The following is an 18,570-nucleotide window of genomic DNA, read 5'->3' on the forward strand; positions in this document are numbered from 1 at the left end:
TAGATTTAAGCCTGTATGTAGACCTATTACTCCTCCCTGGAGTTTGAATTTAGTTCTTAGAGTTCTTCAGTGAGTTCCGTTTGAACCCATGCATTCCATAGATATTAAATTGTTATCTTGGAAAGTTCTGTTTTTAGTTGTTTCTTCTGCTCAAAGAGTTTCTGAGCTTTCAGCGTTACAATGTGATTTGCCTTATCTTATATTTCATTCTGATAAGGTGGTTTTACGTACTAAACCTGGATTTCCTCCTAAGGTTGTTTCAAATAAGAACATTAATCAAGAAATTGTTGTTCCTTCATTGTGTCCTAATCCTTCTTCCAAGAAGGAGTGTCTGGACGTGTTCTGTGCCTTGAAGTTTTACTTACAGGCAACCAAGGATTTTCGTCAATCATCTTCATTATTCATTGTTTATTCTGGAAAGCGTAGGGGTCAGAAAGCTACGGCTACCTCTTTCTTCTTGGCTGAGAAATATCATCCGTCTGTCATATGAGACTGCTGGACAGCAGCCTCCTGAAAGAATTACGGCTCATTCTTCTAGGGCTGTGGCTTCCACATGGGCTTTTAGAAACGATGCTTCTGTTGAACAGATTTGTAAGGCTGCGACTTGGTCGTCCCTTCATACTTTTTCCAAATTTTACAAATTTTATACTTTCGTTTCTTCTGAGGCTATTTTTGGGAGAAATGTTTTTCAAGCAGTGGTGCCTTCTGTTTAGGTTCCTGTCTTGTCCCTCCCTTTCATCCGTGTCCTTTTGCTTTGGTATTGGTATCCCACAAGTAAGGATGAAATCCGTGGACTCGTCATATCTTTGTAAAAGAAAAGTAAATTTATGCTTACCTGATCAATTAATTTCTTTTACGATATGACGTGTTCACGGCCCACCCTGTTCTTTTTAAGACAAATTTATTTATTTTTGGTAAACTTCAGTCACGTCTGCACCTTTTAGCCTTTCCTTTTCTCTTCCTATACCTTTGGCTGAATGACTGAGGGTGGAGGAGAAGGGAGGGGCTATATATATAGCTCTGCTGTGGTGCTCTTTGCCACTTCCTGTTAGCAGGAGGTTAATATCCCACAAATAAGGATGAAATTTGTGGACTCGTCATATCGTAAAAGAAATTAATTTTTCAGGTAAGCATAAATTTACTTTTTTTGCGCACACGGGTGTTTTTTGACACGCTTCGACTTTTGGGTCAGCGTGCATCTGGTTAGTACACATATGTAACATACTAACATATATTAGTACACGTATGTTGGTACACGTATGTCCCTCTAGTATGCTAGTGAAGAGTTTTTGAACCTCTTGGGTTTACTCAAGTGCTAATTCCTTTATTTGTGATACTGTATTTGACATTATTAAAGGGATAGTTTAGTCAAAATTAAAGTTTCATGATTCAGCTGGAGCATGCAATTTTAAGTAACTTTCTAATTTATTAATGTTTCTTTGTTCTGTTGGTATCTTTATTTTTAAAAGCAAGAATGTAAGCTGAGGAGCCGGACCATTTTTGGTTCAGTGTCTGGGTAGTGCTATTATGAGTAAATTAGAAAATTGTTTAAAATTGCATGCTCCCTCTGAATCATGAAATTTTAATTTTGACTAGACTATACCTTTAAGATTAATGTTAAAAACATGTCCTTGGCAGTTCCTTCTAGAAAAGCTTTTAAGTCCTGGTCTGCTGCTATGGTGTCTAATCCAGACTTTTATCTTTTTTTTCAGGGAAATAAATTGTTCTGATTTGGATTATATCGCTTCTACTGAAGGTAAAGGGGCTTTTCTTTCTCAGGACAATTCCAAGGGGAAAACTAAAGCTTCCAATCGTTTCTGTTCCTTTTTCTGAGGAAAGGAACGAAAAGTTAATACCTCCTCTCAGAAGCACTCTGGCGCAATCTGGAGACCTAGTGCTAATTGGAACAGGCCTAAGCAAGCCAAAGAATCCTCCCCTACTTCCCAGGTACTTTGGTAGGTCCAGGGACACTCGGCAGAGTTTGTGTATGCTCTTGTAGCTCCTTGGTCATTTAAGCTTGCGTATCAGTTTCCTAATCCTGATTGCCCCAGCTTTGCCTAACAGGGCTTGGTATGCAGATCTGGTTCAAATGTCCAGTTGTCCTTCTTAACCTCGCCGCTACCACCAGACCTTTTGTCTCAAGGTCCCTTTTTCTATCCGTATTTCAAATCTCTAAGCTTGATGGCATGGAGACTGAAAATCCTGCCCTTTATATCTCATTTCTCGTGAACTTTACAGCTTTGGTATTGGAAGACTCTCACCACCTGTATAAATGAAAAAATGTATGCTTACAGTACACATTTCTTTCATTCATGGTGGTGAGTCTACGAGACCCCACCCTGTAGTTTTCTGACATTTTTTTTTTATTTTTTCTTGCGCACATGTTTGTTTCCAATGGCAGGGAGAGTCCACACATTCATTAATTACCGTTTGGAATATAACCCCTGGCCATCAGGAAGAGGCAAAGCCACCCCAACCAAAGCTATAAGTATCCCCCCGCTTCCCCTAGTCCCCCAGTAATTTGTTGCCTTGTCAACCAGGAGCTTGGCCCCTGGACAAGAAAGCTAAATCTAAGGGTTGCCAATTCCAGAGATTTTCGTTCTTTTCAAATAAATAAGGGACAGATCTCCGGCCCCTTCTTAGTCAGACCATCCTCTGAGAACCTGGATGCCTAACCATTATTGGAACTTGAACAATCAGTCCAAGAAGTCCTCCTCTGACAATAAGTATGCTTTTAGGGTCGTCCTCCGATCTGGGATCGGAACGTGTAAAGGGCAATTTGTCCCTTTTTTCTAGAAGTTTGGTTCTGGATGTTCAAGACCCCTGGGTCTTGGACGTATTCTTCCAAGGGTACAGGATAGGCTTCCGATCTCGCCCTCCAAGAGGCAGATCCCTTCTGTCAAGGTTTTCTTTGTAACCAGAAAGGAAGACAGCCTTTTTTAAATTGCGTATAACAGCTAGCTTTCATTGGGGTGATTGTCCCAGTGCCTCCCCTCTGAACGGGGTCTAGGGTTTTATTCAAATCTTTGTTCCCAAAAAAAAGGCAACTTTTCACCCTGTTTTCTCCAACATAGGTGTGTCCGGTCCACGGCGTCATCCTTACTTGTGGGATATTCTCTTCCCCAACAGGAAATGGCAAAGAGCCCAGCAAAGCTGGTCACATGATCCCTCCTAGGCTCCGCCTTCCCCAGTCATTCTCTTTGCCGTTGTACAGGCAACATCTCCACGGAGATGGCTTAGAGTTTTTTGGTGTTTAAATGTAGTTTTTATTCTTCAATCAAGAGTTTGTTATTTTAAAATAGTGCTGGTATGTACTATTTACTCTGAAACAGGAAAGAGATGAAGATTTCTGTTTGTAAGAGGAAAATGATTTTAGCAACCGTTACTAAAATCGATGGCTGTTTCCACACAGTACTGTTGAGAGGAATTAACTTCAGTTGGGGGAAGCAGTGAGCAGACTTTTGCTGCTTGAGGTATGACACATTTCTAACAAGACTCGGTAATGCTGGAAGCTGTCATTTTCCCTATGGGAACCGGTAAGCCATTTTCTTTGTTTAAGTAAAAGAATAAAGGGCTTCATTAGGGCTTAAAAAACTGGTAGACATTTTTCTGGGCTAAAACGATTACTTTACTAAGTATATTTGGCAGATTATTACTTTTAATAGTTGTTAAATCTTGGGGATTGTTTTAATAAAAACGGCAGGCACTGTATTGGACACCTTTTTCACTGGGGGCCTTTTCTAGTCATAGACAGAGCCTCATTTTCGCGCCTCTAATGCGCAGTTGTTTTTGGAAAGCATGGCATGCAGATGCATGTGTGAGGAGCTAAGAACCACTGAAAAAGCTTATAGAAGGCATCATTTGGTATCGTATTCCCCTCTGGGCTTGGTTGGGTCTCAGCAAAGCAGATACCTGGGACTGTATAGGGGTTAAATGTAAAAACGGCTCCGGTTCCGTTATTTTAAGGGTTAAAGCTTTCAAATTTGGTGTGCAATACTTTTAAGGCTTTAAGTTACTGTGGTGAAATTTTGGTGAAATTTGAACAATTCCTTCATACTTTTTCACATATTCAGTAATAGTGTGTTCAGTTTAAAATTTAAAGGGACAGTAACGGTTTTATTGTAAAACGTTTTTTGTGCTTTATTAACAAGTTTAAGCCTGTTTAACATGTCTGAACCATCAGATAACGATGTTCTATATGTATGAAAGCCAATGTGTCTCCCCATTTAAATATATGTGATATATTTGTGTCATAATGTCCAAACAAAGTAGGGATAATAATGCCATAGATATGATATTGCCCAAGATGATTCCTCTAATGAGGGGAGTAAGCATGGTACTGCATCATCCCCTTCTGTGTCTACACCAGTTTTGCCCACACAAGAGGCCCCTAGTACATCTAGTGCGCCAATACTTATTACCATACAACAATTAATGGCTGTAATGGATAATTCTATTGCATGCAATTTTTTCCAAAATGCCTACTTATCAGAAAGCGTGATTGCTCTGTTTTAAACACTGAGGAGCAAGAGGACGCTGATGATATCTTTTCTGACATACCCTCACACCTATCTGAAGGGGCCAGGAGGGAGGTTTTGTCTGAGGGAGAAATTTCAGATTCAGGGAAAATTTCTCAACAAGCAGAACCTGATATTGTAACTTTTAAATTTAAATTTCAACATCTCCACGCACTACTTAAGGAGGTATTATCTACTCTGGATGATTGTGACAATTTGGTCATTCCAGAGAAATTAGGTAAGATGGACAAGTTCCTAGAGGTTCCGGTGCCCCCCGATGTTTTTCCTATACCCAAGCGGGTGGCGGACATAGTAAATAAGGAGTGGGAAAGGCCCGGCATACCCTTTGTCCTCCCCCTATATTTAAGAAATTAGTTTCCTATAGTCGACCCCAGAAAGGACTTATAGCATACAGTCCCCAAGGTCGAGGGGGCGGTTTCTACTCTAAACAAACGCACTTCTATTCCTATAGAAGATAGTTGTGCTTTCAAGATCCTATGGATTAAAGGTTAGAGGGTTTGCTTAAAAAGATGTTTGTTCAGCAAGGTTACCTTCTACAACCATTTTCATGCATTGTTCCTGTCACTACAGCTGCGTGTTTCTGGTTCGAAGAACTAGAAAAGTCGCTTAATAAAGAATCTTCGTACGAGGAGGTTTTGGACAGAGTTCAAGCTCTTAAATTGGCTAACTCTTTTTTATTTTAGATGCCGCTTTGCAATTAGCTAGATTAGCGGCGAATAATTCAGGGTTTGCTATCGTGGCGCGCAGAGCGCTTTTGCTTAACATCCCTTTCACGGGTAAAACACTGTTTGGCCCTGACTTGAAAGAGATTATTTCAGAAATCACTGGGGGAAAGGGCCACGCCCTCCCACAGAATAGGTCTTTTAAGGCTAAAAATAGGCCAAATTTTCGTCCCTTTCGCAGAAACGGACCAGCCTCAAATTCTACACCCTCTAAGCAAGAGGGTAATACTTCTCAAACCAAGCCAGCCTGGAGGCCGATGCAAGGCTGGAACAAGGGTAAGCAGGCCAAGTCACCTGCCACTGCTACCAAAACAGCATGAAGTGTTGGCCCCCGATCTGGGAAGGATCTGGTGGGGGGCAGACTTTCTCTCTTTGCTCAGGTTGGGGCAAGAGATGTTCAGGATCCTTGGGCGCTAGAAATAGTTTCTCAAGGTTATCTCCTGGAATTCAGGGAACTACTCCCAAGGGGAAGGTTCCACGGGTCTCAATTATCTTCGAACAGGCATTCTTACACTGTGTAGAAGACCTGTTAAGCATGGAAGTGATTCATCCTGTTCCATTAGGAGAACAAGGGATGGGTTTTTACTCCAACTTGTTCATAATTCCCAAATAAGAGGGAACATTCAGACCTATTTTAGATCTCAAGATTCTAAACAAGTTTCTAAGGGTTTCATCATTCAAAATGGAAACCATTCGAACGATCCTTTCTACCATCCAGGAAGGTCAATTCATGACCATGGTGGACTTAAAGGATGCGTACCTACGTATTCCTATCCACAAGGAACATTTTCGGTTCCTAAGGTTCGCCTTTCTGGACAAGCATTACCTGTGGCACTTCCATTCGGATTAGCCACTGCTCCAAGGATTTTCACAAGGGTACTAGGGTCCCTTCTAGCGGTGCTAAGACCAAGGGGCATTGCAGTAGTACCTTACTTGGACGACATCCTGATTCAGGTGTTGTCTCTGTCAAAAGCAAGGGCTCATACGGACATTGTCCTAGCCTTTCTCAGATCTCACAGGTGGAAAGTGAACATAGAAAAAAGTTCTCTGTCCCCGTCAACAAGAGTTCCCTTCTTGGGAACAATATTAGTTTCCTTAGAAATGAAGGTTTTTCTGACAGAGGCCAGAAAATCAAAACTTCTAAGCTCTTGTCAGGTACTTCATTCTGTTCTTATTCCTTCCATAGCGCAGTCCATGGAAGTAATAGGGTTGATGGTTGCGGCAATGGACATAGTTCCTTTTGCACGAATTCATCTAAGACCATTGCACCTGGGCATGCTCAGACAGTGGAATGGGGATTATACAGTCTTGTCTCCGACGATACAAGTAGATCAAATAACCAGAGATTCACTCCGTTGGTGGCTGACCCTGGACAACCTGTCACAGGGAATGAGCTTCCGCAGACCAGAATAGGTCATTGTCACGACCGACGCCAGTCTGGTGGGCTGGGGCGCGGTCTGGGAATCCCTGAAAACTCAGGGTCTATGGTTTCGGGAAGACTCTCTTCTCCCGATAAACATAATGGAACTGAGAGCGATAGTCAATGCTCTCAAGGCTTGGCCTAGACTAGCAAAGGCCAAATTCATAAGGTTTCAATCAGTCATCATGACGACTGTTACATATATCAACCATCAGGGGGTAACAAGGAGTTCCCTGGCGATGGAGGAGCATCCGGGGGAGTGGGTACTCCATCTGGAAATCTTTGCCCAAATAACTCAATTATGGGGCATTCCAGACTTGGTTCTGATGGCCTCTCGACAGAACTTCATGGTCCCTTGTTACGGGTCCAAATCCAGGGATCCCAAGGCGACTCTATTGGATACAATAGTAGCACCTTGGATCTTCAACCTAGCTTATGTATTCCCACCGTTTCCTCTCATTCCCAGGCTGGTAGCCAGGATCAATCTGGAGAGGGCTTCGGTGACCTTGATAGTTCCTGTGTGGCCACGCAGGACTTGGTATGCAGACCTGGTGAATGTGTCATCGGCTCCACCATGGTAGCTACCTTTGAGACAGGACCTTCTTATTCAGGGTCCATTTGAACATCCGAATCTGGTTTTCCTCCAACTGACTGCTTGGAGTTTGAACGCTTGATTTTATCAAAGCGTGGGTTTTCAGATTCTGTAGTAGATACTCTTATTCAGGCTAGAAAGCCTGTAACTAGAAAAATTTACCATAATATATGGAAAAAATATATCTGTTGGTGTGAATCTAAAGGATTCCCATGGAACAAGATAAAAATTCCTAAGATTCTTTCCTTTCTACAAGAAGGTTTGGAGAAAGGATTTTCTGCGAGTTCTCTGAAGGGACAGATCTCTGCTTTATCTGTTTTACTTCACAAAAGGCTGGCAGCTGTGCCAGACGTTTAAGCGTTTGTTCAGGCTCTGGTTAGAATCAAGCCTGTTTACAGACCTTTGACTCTTCCCTGGAGTCTTAATCTAGTTCTTTCAGTTCTTCAAGGGGTTCCGTTTGAACCCTTACATTCCATAGATATTAAGTTATTATCTTGGAAAGTTTTGTTTTAGGTTGCAATTTCTTCCGCTAGAAGAGTTTCTGAGTTATCTGCTCTGCAGTGTTCTCCGCCCTATCTGGTCCATGCAGATAAGGTGGTTTTTACGTACTGAGCCTGGTTTTCTTCCGAAGGTTGTTTCCAACAAAAATATTAACCAGGAGATAGTTGTACCTTCTTTGTGTCCGAATCCAGTTTCATAGAAGGAACGTTTGTTACACAATTTGGACGTTGTCCGTGCTCTAAAATTCTATTTAGATGCTACAAAGGATTTCAGACAAACATCTTCCTTGTTTGTTGTTTATTCTGGTAAAAGGAGAGGTCAAAAAGCAACTTCTACCTCTCTATCTTTTTGGCTTAAAAGCATCATCAGATTGGCTTATGGGACTGCCGGACGGCAGCCTCCTGAAAGAATCACAGCTCATTCCACTAGGGCCGTGGCTTCCTGAAAGAATCACAGCTCATTCCACTAGGGCCGTGGCTTCCACATGGGCCTTTAAGAACGAGGCTTCTGTTGATCAGATATATAAGGCAGCGACTTGGTCTTCACTGCACACTTTTACCAAATTTTACAAATTTGATACTTTTGCTTCTTCTGAGGCTATTTTTGGGAGAAAGGTTTTGCAAACCGTGGTGCCTTCCATCTAGGTGACCTGATTTGCTCCCTCCCATCATCCGTGTCCTAAAGCTTTGGTATTGGTTCCCACAAGTAAGGATGACGCCGTGGACCGGACACACCTATGTTGGAGAAAACAGAATTTATGTTTACCTGATAAATTACTTTCTCCAACGGTGTGTCCGGTCCACGGCCCGCCCTGGTTTTTTAATCAGGTCTGATGATTTATTTTCTTTAACTACAGTCACCACGGTATCATATGATTTCTCCTATGCAAATATTCCTCCTTTACGTCGGTCGAATGACTGGGGAAGGCGGAGCCTAGGAGGGATCATGTGACCAGCTTTGCTGGGCTCTTTGCCATTTCCTGTTGGGGAAGAGAATATCCCACAAGTAAGGATGACGCCGTGGACCGGACACACCGTTGGAGAAAGTAATTTATCAGGTAAACATAAATTCTGTTTTTTTTAGTGTCTCAAGTTTATGAAGGTTCCTTCTTTCAAGATGGAAACTATCAGATCCATCCTTCCAGGAGAGTCATTTCATGACATCAATAGAACTGAGGGCTCCATCTTTTCCCTTAGCAAAATCTCTCTCTGGCTCACTTCCGTGTCTCTTTCAGTTCCATGGTTGGATGTTAAATCTGGGCAAGAGCTTGCTTGTTCCCAACTCCAGGGTGTGTTGATTCGGTTTTCATGCAGATCTTTTTAGCGGATTAGCGTTGAGACACGCTTCTATCTTCCTGTCGCTTATTTCAGTCCACTGTTCAGCCCTCTGTGGCTCAATGTATGGAAGTGGTGGATCTCAAGGTAGCTTCCAGGGATATTTTTTCCTTTTGCTCACTTCCATCTGAGACCTCTACTCCTATGGATGCTCAGGCAGAGGAACGGCAATCATTCCAATCTGTCCCAGCTGATCATCCTAGTCCACCCTTCGAGAGGTTCTCTCTCAGGACCTCCTGTCTCAATGCGTGTGCTTTTTGAGTCCATCTTGGTAGATTCTGCCTATGGTCGCCAGTCCACTTTGCTGGCGGTATGGGGCTCTTCAAGGCGCAGGGACCAGGTCGCTGGAGGAGTCTTCCCTTTCCAAAACTTTCTGGGACTGAGGGCCATCTTCAATGCTCTGATGACGTGGTCTCAACTTCGTTCTGTCAACATTACATCTGTAGCCTATAACCATCATCATGGGGGAACAAGGATTTCCTTGACTATGAGACAGGTGTCTCACATCCTTCAGTGGGTGAAGTCCTACAATTGCCACATTTCGGGGGTAGACAATTGGGAAGCGGACTTCCTAAGCGGAAAGGCTTTCCTGCCCTGGGAGTGTTTTATTTTATTTTTTCATCAGGTGGTATCTCTCAGGTGGGGAGTTCCAGAGATAAACTTCATGGCATCTCGCCTCAATACCAAAGCTGCCCAATATGGGTCGAGACAAAGGGACCCTCAAGCAGCGTTAGCGGTTCCGTGAAGTTCATGTTTATCAGATTCCTCAGTTTGCTTTTCTTCCACATGTGGTCACCCGCATCAAACAAGAGCGGGCCTCAGGATCTTAATTACTCCAGCATGGCCATGCAGGACTTGGTTTGCAGTCCTCATGAGGATGTCTTATTCTCCTCCTTGGAAGTTACCACAGCAAGAGGACCACCTTCTCAAGGTCAGTTTCTTTCCTAAAATCTAGGTTCTATGAAGCTGTGTGGAGAATGCTCGCCTAATGCTGTCCAAGAGAGGTTTCTGATTGTGTCATAGATTCTTTATCCTGAGCTCGTAAGCTGGTTTGCTAGTCATATTTATCACAATTTGGGGCGCTATTTCAAAAAGTGTCAAAAGACCCAATTTTCTAAAGATCTCTGGTCTAGTGATATTATCTAAGAAGTCTTGTAAGTATTGCACGGTTTCTCAAAGAATTTTAGAAAAGGGAAACTTTAGATACAATATTTAAAAAAATAAATGACCAATCTGTAAGTTGTTGCCATATCTGACCTCTCATTACAGATCAGTTTTTAGCATCACATCAAACTTAGATACTTTCAGCATTTTTTTTTTTTACAAGCCTTCTATTAATTAACCAATATAAGCGTTTTGTTCCCAGTATTTTAATTATAATTGATATTTTCACATTTCGCAGCCTCTGATGATGAATTTGAGAACCTCAGAATCAAGGGCCCTAATGCTGTACAGTTAGTGAAGACAACCCCTGTGAAACCCTCCACCCTTCCTGCCACCCCTGATACAATAAAGGAAGTAATCTATGACATGTTGAATGCCTTAGCAGCTTACCATGCTCCAGAAGAAGGTAAGTCCCTGCTGATAGTTTCATCCCTTTCTGAGGTATATTCTCATTTCCTTGTGTAAAAAGTGTTAATGAACTTTTAAATGAAATATATACCCATTTATTAGTAATATTTAATACGTGTGTCAAAACTTGTAAAGTATTTCTATAGCTCATGCTTTTGCAATTTGTTATGAATGTTGTATGAGAACCATTATTTTCTAGTGATGGAAAAGACCGAGCCGAAACCTGTGGCAATGAACCAAGAAGTCAGCCAGATTCTGCAGGACATGGGCGATGAGGTTTTCCAGCAGTACCGTGACCTCACCAGGCAGGGAAGTGATTTTGATGCCCAAAACAGCTTTGCCATCAATGTAAGTCTGTTTTCTCATGTTGAAATTTTAGAAACAAAAAATGTTCAATGATTAAAAAAATATTGGTTTTCAATAGAGCTATTGGTCTCATCTTGTGACGTCACAAAGAATGCAAATTGCTTTTTCCAAAAACTAAAGAAAACATCTTAATGGCTAATTTTAAATTATTTTATTGGCGGTGTAACGTTACATAAGTGTTCTCCCCCCCCCCCCCCCCTCCCCCCCATTTTCATTCCAACATTATAGGCTCAAGTGTTTACAGCAGATAGCTCTTCTACAGAGACCCCTCCATCTGGTACTCCCCAAGGGGAAGGTTAGTTTTTGGCATTTGTTTTAATTAAACATTTATTTCGTCTCTTTTCTCTTTCTTCTCTATCTCTTCTCTTTCTTCTATATCTCTTTTTGTGTGTGTTTGGTTAGTACTAGGATGGTCATAATTAACTAAAAGATATGCTAGGTTTTAACCACTATTCCTACTGTACTGTAATTGGAACTTTTTGCTCTTCTCTTCTCTTAGCAGCGTTGACACCAGAAGAGAACCGAGAGGGGGTGAAGAAGGATAAGGAAGGAGATCGCAACTCAGAAGAAGCAAAACAGAAAGCTAAGGGCAGTAAGCCACTGCTTCCCACCTCTACAATCCTACGGCTTTTGGCAGAGCTGGTCAGGTCCTATGTTGGCATTGCCACACTTATTGCCAACTACAACTATACAGCAGGCCAGTCTGAGCTAATTAAAGAGGTAAGTTACACAGTGGCAAGCTGTGGTTAATTTAAAGTATATTGGTCGATTTGTAAATGGACCTTTTTGTTTCTCCTTCTGTGCAACAGGATTGCAGTGTACTAGCTTTTGTGTTAGATCATCTCTTACCGCACACACAAAATTCGGAAGATAAGGATACACCTGCCTTGGCACGTTTGTTTCTTGCCAGCCTAGCTGCTGCTGGAAGTGGTACCGATGCCCAGGTGGCTCTAGTGAATGAGGTGAAAGCAGCCCTTGGCCGAGCCCTGGCTATGGCTGAAAGTACTGACAAACATGCCAGGTAAGAGAAAACCCATCCTAGGGATGAAATACTGCATGTTCGCTATTACTATATTTCATGGTCTACATTTACTGTGTAAACATTAATATTGTATCCACAAAGTGAGTGCAGTGACTAATTAAGGCCATTTGACTCGCAGGTTGCAAGCTGTAATGTGCATTATTAGCACAATCATGGAGTCCTGTCCATCCACCTCTAGTTTCTACAGCACAGCAACCACCAAAACCCAGCACAATGGCATGAACAACATTATTCGTCTCTTCCTGAAAAAGGGACTTGTCAGTGACTTGGCCCGAGTTCCTCACAGCCTCGATTTATCTAGGTGAGTTTTTGAGTTAGCAACTATGAGAAAGCAGGACCTTTAATGCATAAATATTTGTCCATTCTGTTGCCTTTTAATTTATCATTTCAATTTTTTGCATACATTTACAAAATTATTTTGTATAGGTAGAAAACCCTTAATCCAAACTGCTTGGGACCAGAATATATTTGGAATATTTGCACCTTTAAAATGCCACATTATAGAAAAAGGGCAGAACCCTGTGTAAACATCAATATCTTATGTAATTTAGATATCATAAGACAGCTTATACATGCAAATTAAAGGGATAGGAAAGTCAAAATGAAACTTGCATGATTCAGATAGAGCATGTCATTTTAAGACTTTTAAATTCACTTCTATTTTCAAAAGTGCTTTGTTCTCTTAGTATCCCTTGTTAAAAAATGAATACGCACATAGCAGCAGCTCCCACTAGTGTATGATAATTGGTGCCTGCATACATTTGTCTCTTGTGATTGGATAAATAGATATTTCTCTTGTTAAGTGTATCCAGTCCACGGATCATCCATTACTTGTGGGATATTCTCCTTCCCAACAGGAAGTTGCAAGAGGATCACCCACAGCAGAGCTGCTATATAGCTCTTCCCCTCACTGCCATATTCAGTCATTCTCTTGCAACTCTCAACAAAGATGGAGGTAGTAAGAGGAGAGTGGTGTATTATAGTTAGTTTCTCCAACATTGGTGTGTCCGGTCCACGGCGTAATCCTTACTTGTGGGAATATTCTCTTCCCCAACAGGAAATGGCAAAGAGCACAGCAAAAGCTGCCCATATAGCCCCCCCTCTGGCTCCGCCCCCCAGTCATTCTCTTTGCCGCTCTGAACAAGTAGCATCTCCACGGAGATGGTGAAGAGTATGTGGTGTTTAGTTGTAGTTTCTTTCATGTAATTAGCAAGAGTCCATGAGCTAGTGACGTATGGGATATACATTCCTACCAGGAGGGGCAAAGTTTCCCAAACCTCAAAATGCCTATAAATACACCCCTCACCACACCCACAAATCCGTTTTTACAAACTTTGCCTCCTATGGAGGTGGTGAAGTAAGTTTGTGCTAGATTCTACGTTGATATGCGCTCCGCAGCAGGTTGGAGCCCGGTTTTCCTCTCAGCGTGCAGTGAATGTCAGAGGGATGTGAAGAGAGTATTGCCTATTTGAATTCAATGATCTCCTCCTACGGGGTCTATTTCATAGGTTCTCTGTTATCGGTCGTAGAGATTCATCTCTTACCTCCCTTTTCAGATCGACTATATACCATTACCTCTGCTGATTCTCGTTTCAGTACTGGTTTGGCTTTCTACTTCATGTAGATGAGTGTCCTGGGGTAAGTAAGTCTTATTTTTGTGACACTCTAAGCTATGGTTGGGCACTTTATATAAAAGTTCTAAATATATGTGTTTAAACATTTATTTGCCTTGACTCAGGATGTTCAACGTTCCTTATTTCAGACAGTCAGTTTCATATTTGGGATAATGCATATGAATCAATCAATTTTTTTCTTACCTTAAAATTTGACTTTTTTCCCTGTGGGCTGTTAGGCTCGCGGGGGCTGAAAATGCTTCATTTTATTGCGTCATTCTTGGCGCTGACTTTTTTGGCGCAAAAAAATTTTTTCTTTGTTTCCGGCGTCATACGTGTCACCGGAAGTTGCGTCATTTTTTGACGTTTTTTTGCGGCAAAAGTGTCGGCGTTACCGGATGTGGCGTCATTTTTGGCGCCAAAAGCATTTAGGCGCCAAATAATGTGGGCGTCATTTTTGGCGCTAAAAATTATGGGCGTCCCTATTGTCTCCACATTATTTAAGTCTCATTGTTTATTGCTTCTGGTTGCTAGAAGCTTGTTCACTGGCATTTTTTCCCATTCCTGAAACTGTCATTTAAGGAATTTGATCAATTTTGCTTTATATTATGTTTTTTCTATTACATATTGCAAGATGTCCCAGATTGACCCTGAGTCAGAAGATACTTCTGTAAAATCGCTGCCTGGTGCTGGATCTACCAAAGTTAAGTGTATTTGCTGTAAACTTGTGGTATCTGTTCCTCCAGCTGTTGTTTGTAATGAATGTCATGACAAACTTGTTAATGCAGATAATATTTCCTTTAGTAATGTTACATTACCTGTTGTTGTTCCATCAACATCTAATGCTCAGAGTGTTCCTGTTAACATAAGAGATTTTGTTTCTAAATCCATTAAGAAGGCTTATGTCTGTTATTCCTCCTTCTAGTAAACGTAAAAGTTCCTTTAAAACTTCTCATTTTTCAGATGAATTTTTAAATGAACATCATCATTCTGATTCTGATAATGATTCCTCTGGTTCAGAGGATTCTGTTTCAGAGGTTGATGCTGATAAATCTTTATATTTGTTCAAAATGGAATTTATTCGTTCTTTACTTAAAGAAGTCTTAATTGCATTAGAAATAGAGGATTCTGGTCCTCTTGATACTAAATCTAAACGTTTAAATAAGGTTTTTAAATCTCCTGTAGTTATTCCAGAAGTTTTTCCTGTCCCTGATGCTATTTCTGAAGTAATCTCCAGGGAATGGAATAATTTGGGTAATTCATTTACTCCTTCTAAACGTTTTAAGCAATTATATCCTGTACCATCTGACAGATTAGAGTTTTGGGACAAAATCCCTAAAGTTGATGGGGCTATCTCTACTCTTGCTAAACGTACTACTATTCCTATGGCAGATAGTACTTCCTTTAAAGATCCTTTAGATAGGAAAATTGAATCCTTGCTAAGAAAAGCTTACTTATGTTCAGGTAATCTTCTTAGACCTGCTATATCTTTAGCGGATGTTGCTGCAGCTTCAACTTTCTGGTTAGAAGCTTTAGCGCAACAAGTAACAGATCATAATTCTCATAGCATTGTTAATCTTCTTCAACATGCTAATAATTTTATTTGTGATGCCATCTTTGATATCATTAGGGTTGTCAGGTATATGTCTCTAGCTATTTTAGCTAGAAGAGCTTTATGGCTTAAAACTTGGAATGCTGATATGTCTTCTAAGTCAACTTTGCTTTCCCTTTCTTTCCAGGGTAATAAATTATTTGGTTCACAGTTGGATTCTATTATCTCAACTGTTACTGGAGGAAAAGGAACTTTTTTACCACAGGATAAAAAATCTAAAGGTAAATTTAGGTCTAATAATCGTTTTCGTTCCTTTCGTCACAATAAGGAACAAAAGCCTGATCCTTCACCCTCAGGAGCGTTATCAGTTTGGAAACCATCTCCAGTCTGGAATAAATCCAAGCCTTTTAGAAAACCAAAGCCAGCTCCCAAGTCCACATGAAGGTGCGGCCCTCGTTCCAGCTCAGCTGGTAGGGGGCAGATTACGATTTTTCAAAGAAATTTGAATCAATTCAATTCACAATCTTTGGATTCAGAACATTGTTTCAGAAGGGTACAGAATTGGCTTCAAGATAAGGCCTCCTGCAAGAAGATTTTTTCTTTCCCGTGTCCCAGTAAATCCAGCGAAGGCTCAAGCATTTCTGAAATGTGTTTCAGATCTAGAGTTGGCTGGAGTAATTTTACCAGTTCCAGTTCTGGAACAGGGGCTGGGGTTTTACTCAAATCTCTTCATTGTACCAAAGAAGGAGAATTCCTTCAGACCAGTTCTGGATTTAAAAATATTGAATCGTTATAGTTACCATTTTGAATGTTGGTGTCCTTACATAAGGACTATCCTGCCTTTTGTTCAGCAAGGGCATTATATGTCCACAATAGATTTACAGGATGCATATCTGCATATTCCGATTCATCCAGATCACTATCAGTTTCTGAGATTCTCTTTTCTAGACAAGCATTACCAGTTTGTGGCTCTGCCGTTTGGCCTAGCAACAGCTTCAAGGATTTTTACAAAGGTTCTCGGTGCCCTTCTGTCTGTAATCAGAGAACAGGGTATTGTGGTATTTCCTTATTTGGACGATATCTTGGTACTTGCTCAGTCTTCACTTTTAGCAGAATCTCATACGAATCAACTTGTATTGTTTCTTCGAGAACATGGTTGGAGGATCAATTTACCAAAGAGTTCGTTGATTCCTCAGACAAGGGTAACCTTTTTAGGTTTCCAGATAGATTCAGTGTCCATGACTCTGTCGCTGACAGAAAAAAGACGTCTGAAATTGGTTTCAGCTTGTCGAAACCTTCAGTCTCAATCATTCCCTTCGGTAGCCTTATGCATGGAAATTCTAGGTCTTATGACTGCTGCATCGGACGCGATCCCCTTTGCTCGTTTTCACATGCGACCTCTTCAGCTTTGTATGCTGAACCAGTGGTGCAGGGATTGCACAAAGATATCTCAATTGATATCTTTAAAACCGATTGTATGACACTCTCTGACGTGGTGGACAGATCACCATCGTTTAGTTCAGGGGGTTTCTTTTGTTCTTCCGACCTGGACTGTTATTTCAACAGATGCAAGTCTGACAGGTTGGGGAGCTATTTGGGGGTCTCTGACAGCACAAGGAGTTTGGGAATCTCAGGAAGTGAGATTACCAATCAATATTTTGGAACTCCGTGCAATTTTCAGAGCTCTTCAGTCATGGCCTCTTCTAAAGAGAGAATAGTTCATTTGTTTTCAGACAGACAATGTCACAACTGTGGCATATATCAATCATCAAGGAGGGACTCACAGTCCTCTGGCTATGAAAGAAGTATCTCGAATATTGGTTTGGGCGGAATCCAGCTCCTGTCTAATTTCTGCGGTTCATATCCCAGGTATAGACAATTGGGAAGCGGATTATCTCAGTCGCCAAACTTTACATCCGGGCGAATGGTCTCTTCACTCAGAGGTTTTTCTTCAGATTGTTCAAATGTGGGGACTTCCAGAAATAGATCTGATGGCTTCTCATCTAAACAAGAAACTTCCCAGGTATCTGTCCAGATCCAGGGATCCTCAAGCGGAAGCAGTGGATGCATTGTCACTTCCTTGGAAGTATCATCCTGCCTATATCTTTCCGCCTCTAGTTCTTCTTCCAAGAGTAATTTCCAAGATTCTGAAGGAATGCTCGTTTGTTCTGCTGGTTGCTCCAGCATGGCCTCACAGGTTTTGGTATGCGGATCTTGTCCGGATGGCTTCTTGCCAACCGTGGACTCTTCCGTTAAGACCAGACCTTCTATCGCAAGGTCCTTTTTTCCATCAGGATCTCAAATCTTTAATTTTGAAGGTATGGAGATTGAACGCTTGATTCTTAGTCAAAGAGATTTCTCTGACTCTGTGATTAATACTATGTTACAGGCTCGTAAATCTGTATCTAGGAAGATATATTATCGAGTCTGGAAGACTTACATTTCTTGGTGTCTTTCTCATCATTTTTTCCTGGCATTCTTTTAGAATTCCGAGAATTTTACAGTTTCTTCAGGATGGTTTGGATAAAGGTTTGTCTGCAAGTTCCTTGAAAGGACAAATCTCTGCTCTTTCTGTTCTTTTTCACAGAAAGATTGCTAATCTTCCTGATAACAGGCTTTATACAAACCAAAGCTTGTACAAAACAATGAATAAGTCAATTTCTCCTCCTTGGAGTTTGAATTTGGTTCTGGGGGCTCTTCAGGCTCTTCCTTTTGAACCTATGCATTCACTGGACATTAAACTACTTTCTTGGAAAGTTTTGTTTCTTTTGGCCATCTTTTCTGCAAGAAGAGTTTCTGAATTATCTGCTCTTTCTTGTGAATCTCCTTTTCTGATTTTTCATCAGGATAAGGCGGTGTTGCGAACTTCTTTGAAATTTTTACCTAAGGTTGTGAATTCTAACAACATTAGTAGAGAAATTGTGGTTCCTTCATTGTGTCCTAATCCTAAGAATTCTAAGGAGAGATCTTTGCATTCTTTGGATGTAGTTAGAGCTTTGAAATATTATGTTGAAGCTACTAAAAATTTGCGAAAGACTTCTAGTCTATTTGTTATCTTTTCCGGTTTTAGGAAAGGTCAGAAGGCCTCTGCCATTTCTTTGGCATCTTGGTTGAAATCTTTAATTCATCATGCTTATGTTGTCGGGTAAAACTCCGCCTCAAAGGATTACAGCTCATTCTACTAGGTCAGTTTCTACTTCCTGGGCGTTTAGGAATGAAGCTTCGGTTGATCAGATTTGCAAAGCAGCAACTTGGTCTTCTTTGCATACTTTTACTAAATTCTACCATTTTGATGTGTTTTCTTCTTCTGAAGCAGTT

General features: G+C 41.2%; 1 protein-coding gene across 1 annotated transcript in view; it reads left to right on the forward strand.

Moving 5' to 3' along the window:
- Positions 1 to 18,570, forward strand: part of HUWE1 (HECT, UBA and WWE domain containing E3 ubiquitin protein ligase 1) — a 689,948-nt gene that overhangs the window by 405,980 nt on the left and 265,398 nt on the right. The window contains exons 40-46 of the mRNA XM_053695471.1: positions 10,510 to 10,677; positions 10,879 to 11,027; positions 11,274 to 11,340; positions 11,545 to 11,765; positions 11,855 to 12,066; positions 12,206 to 12,388; positions 12,592 to 12,610. Coding sequence (XP_053551446.1) covers positions 10,510 to 10,677; positions 10,879 to 11,027; positions 11,274 to 11,340; positions 11,545 to 11,765; positions 11,855 to 12,066; positions 12,206 to 12,388; positions 12,592 to 12,610 — 1,019 coding nt within the window. The remainder of the gene's footprint in view (positions 1 to 10,509; positions 10,678 to 10,878; positions 11,028 to 11,273; positions 11,341 to 11,544; positions 11,766 to 11,854; positions 12,067 to 12,205; positions 12,389 to 12,591; positions 12,611 to 18,570) is intronic.

The sequence above is a fragment of the Bombina bombina genome, chromosome 12, assembly GCF_027579735.1.
Source record: "Bombina bombina isolate aBomBom1 chromosome 12, aBomBom1.pri, whole genome shotgun sequence".
In the NCBI taxonomy this organism is placed as follows: Eukaryota; Metazoa; Chordata; class Amphibia; order Anura; family Bombinatoridae; genus Bombina; species Bombina bombina.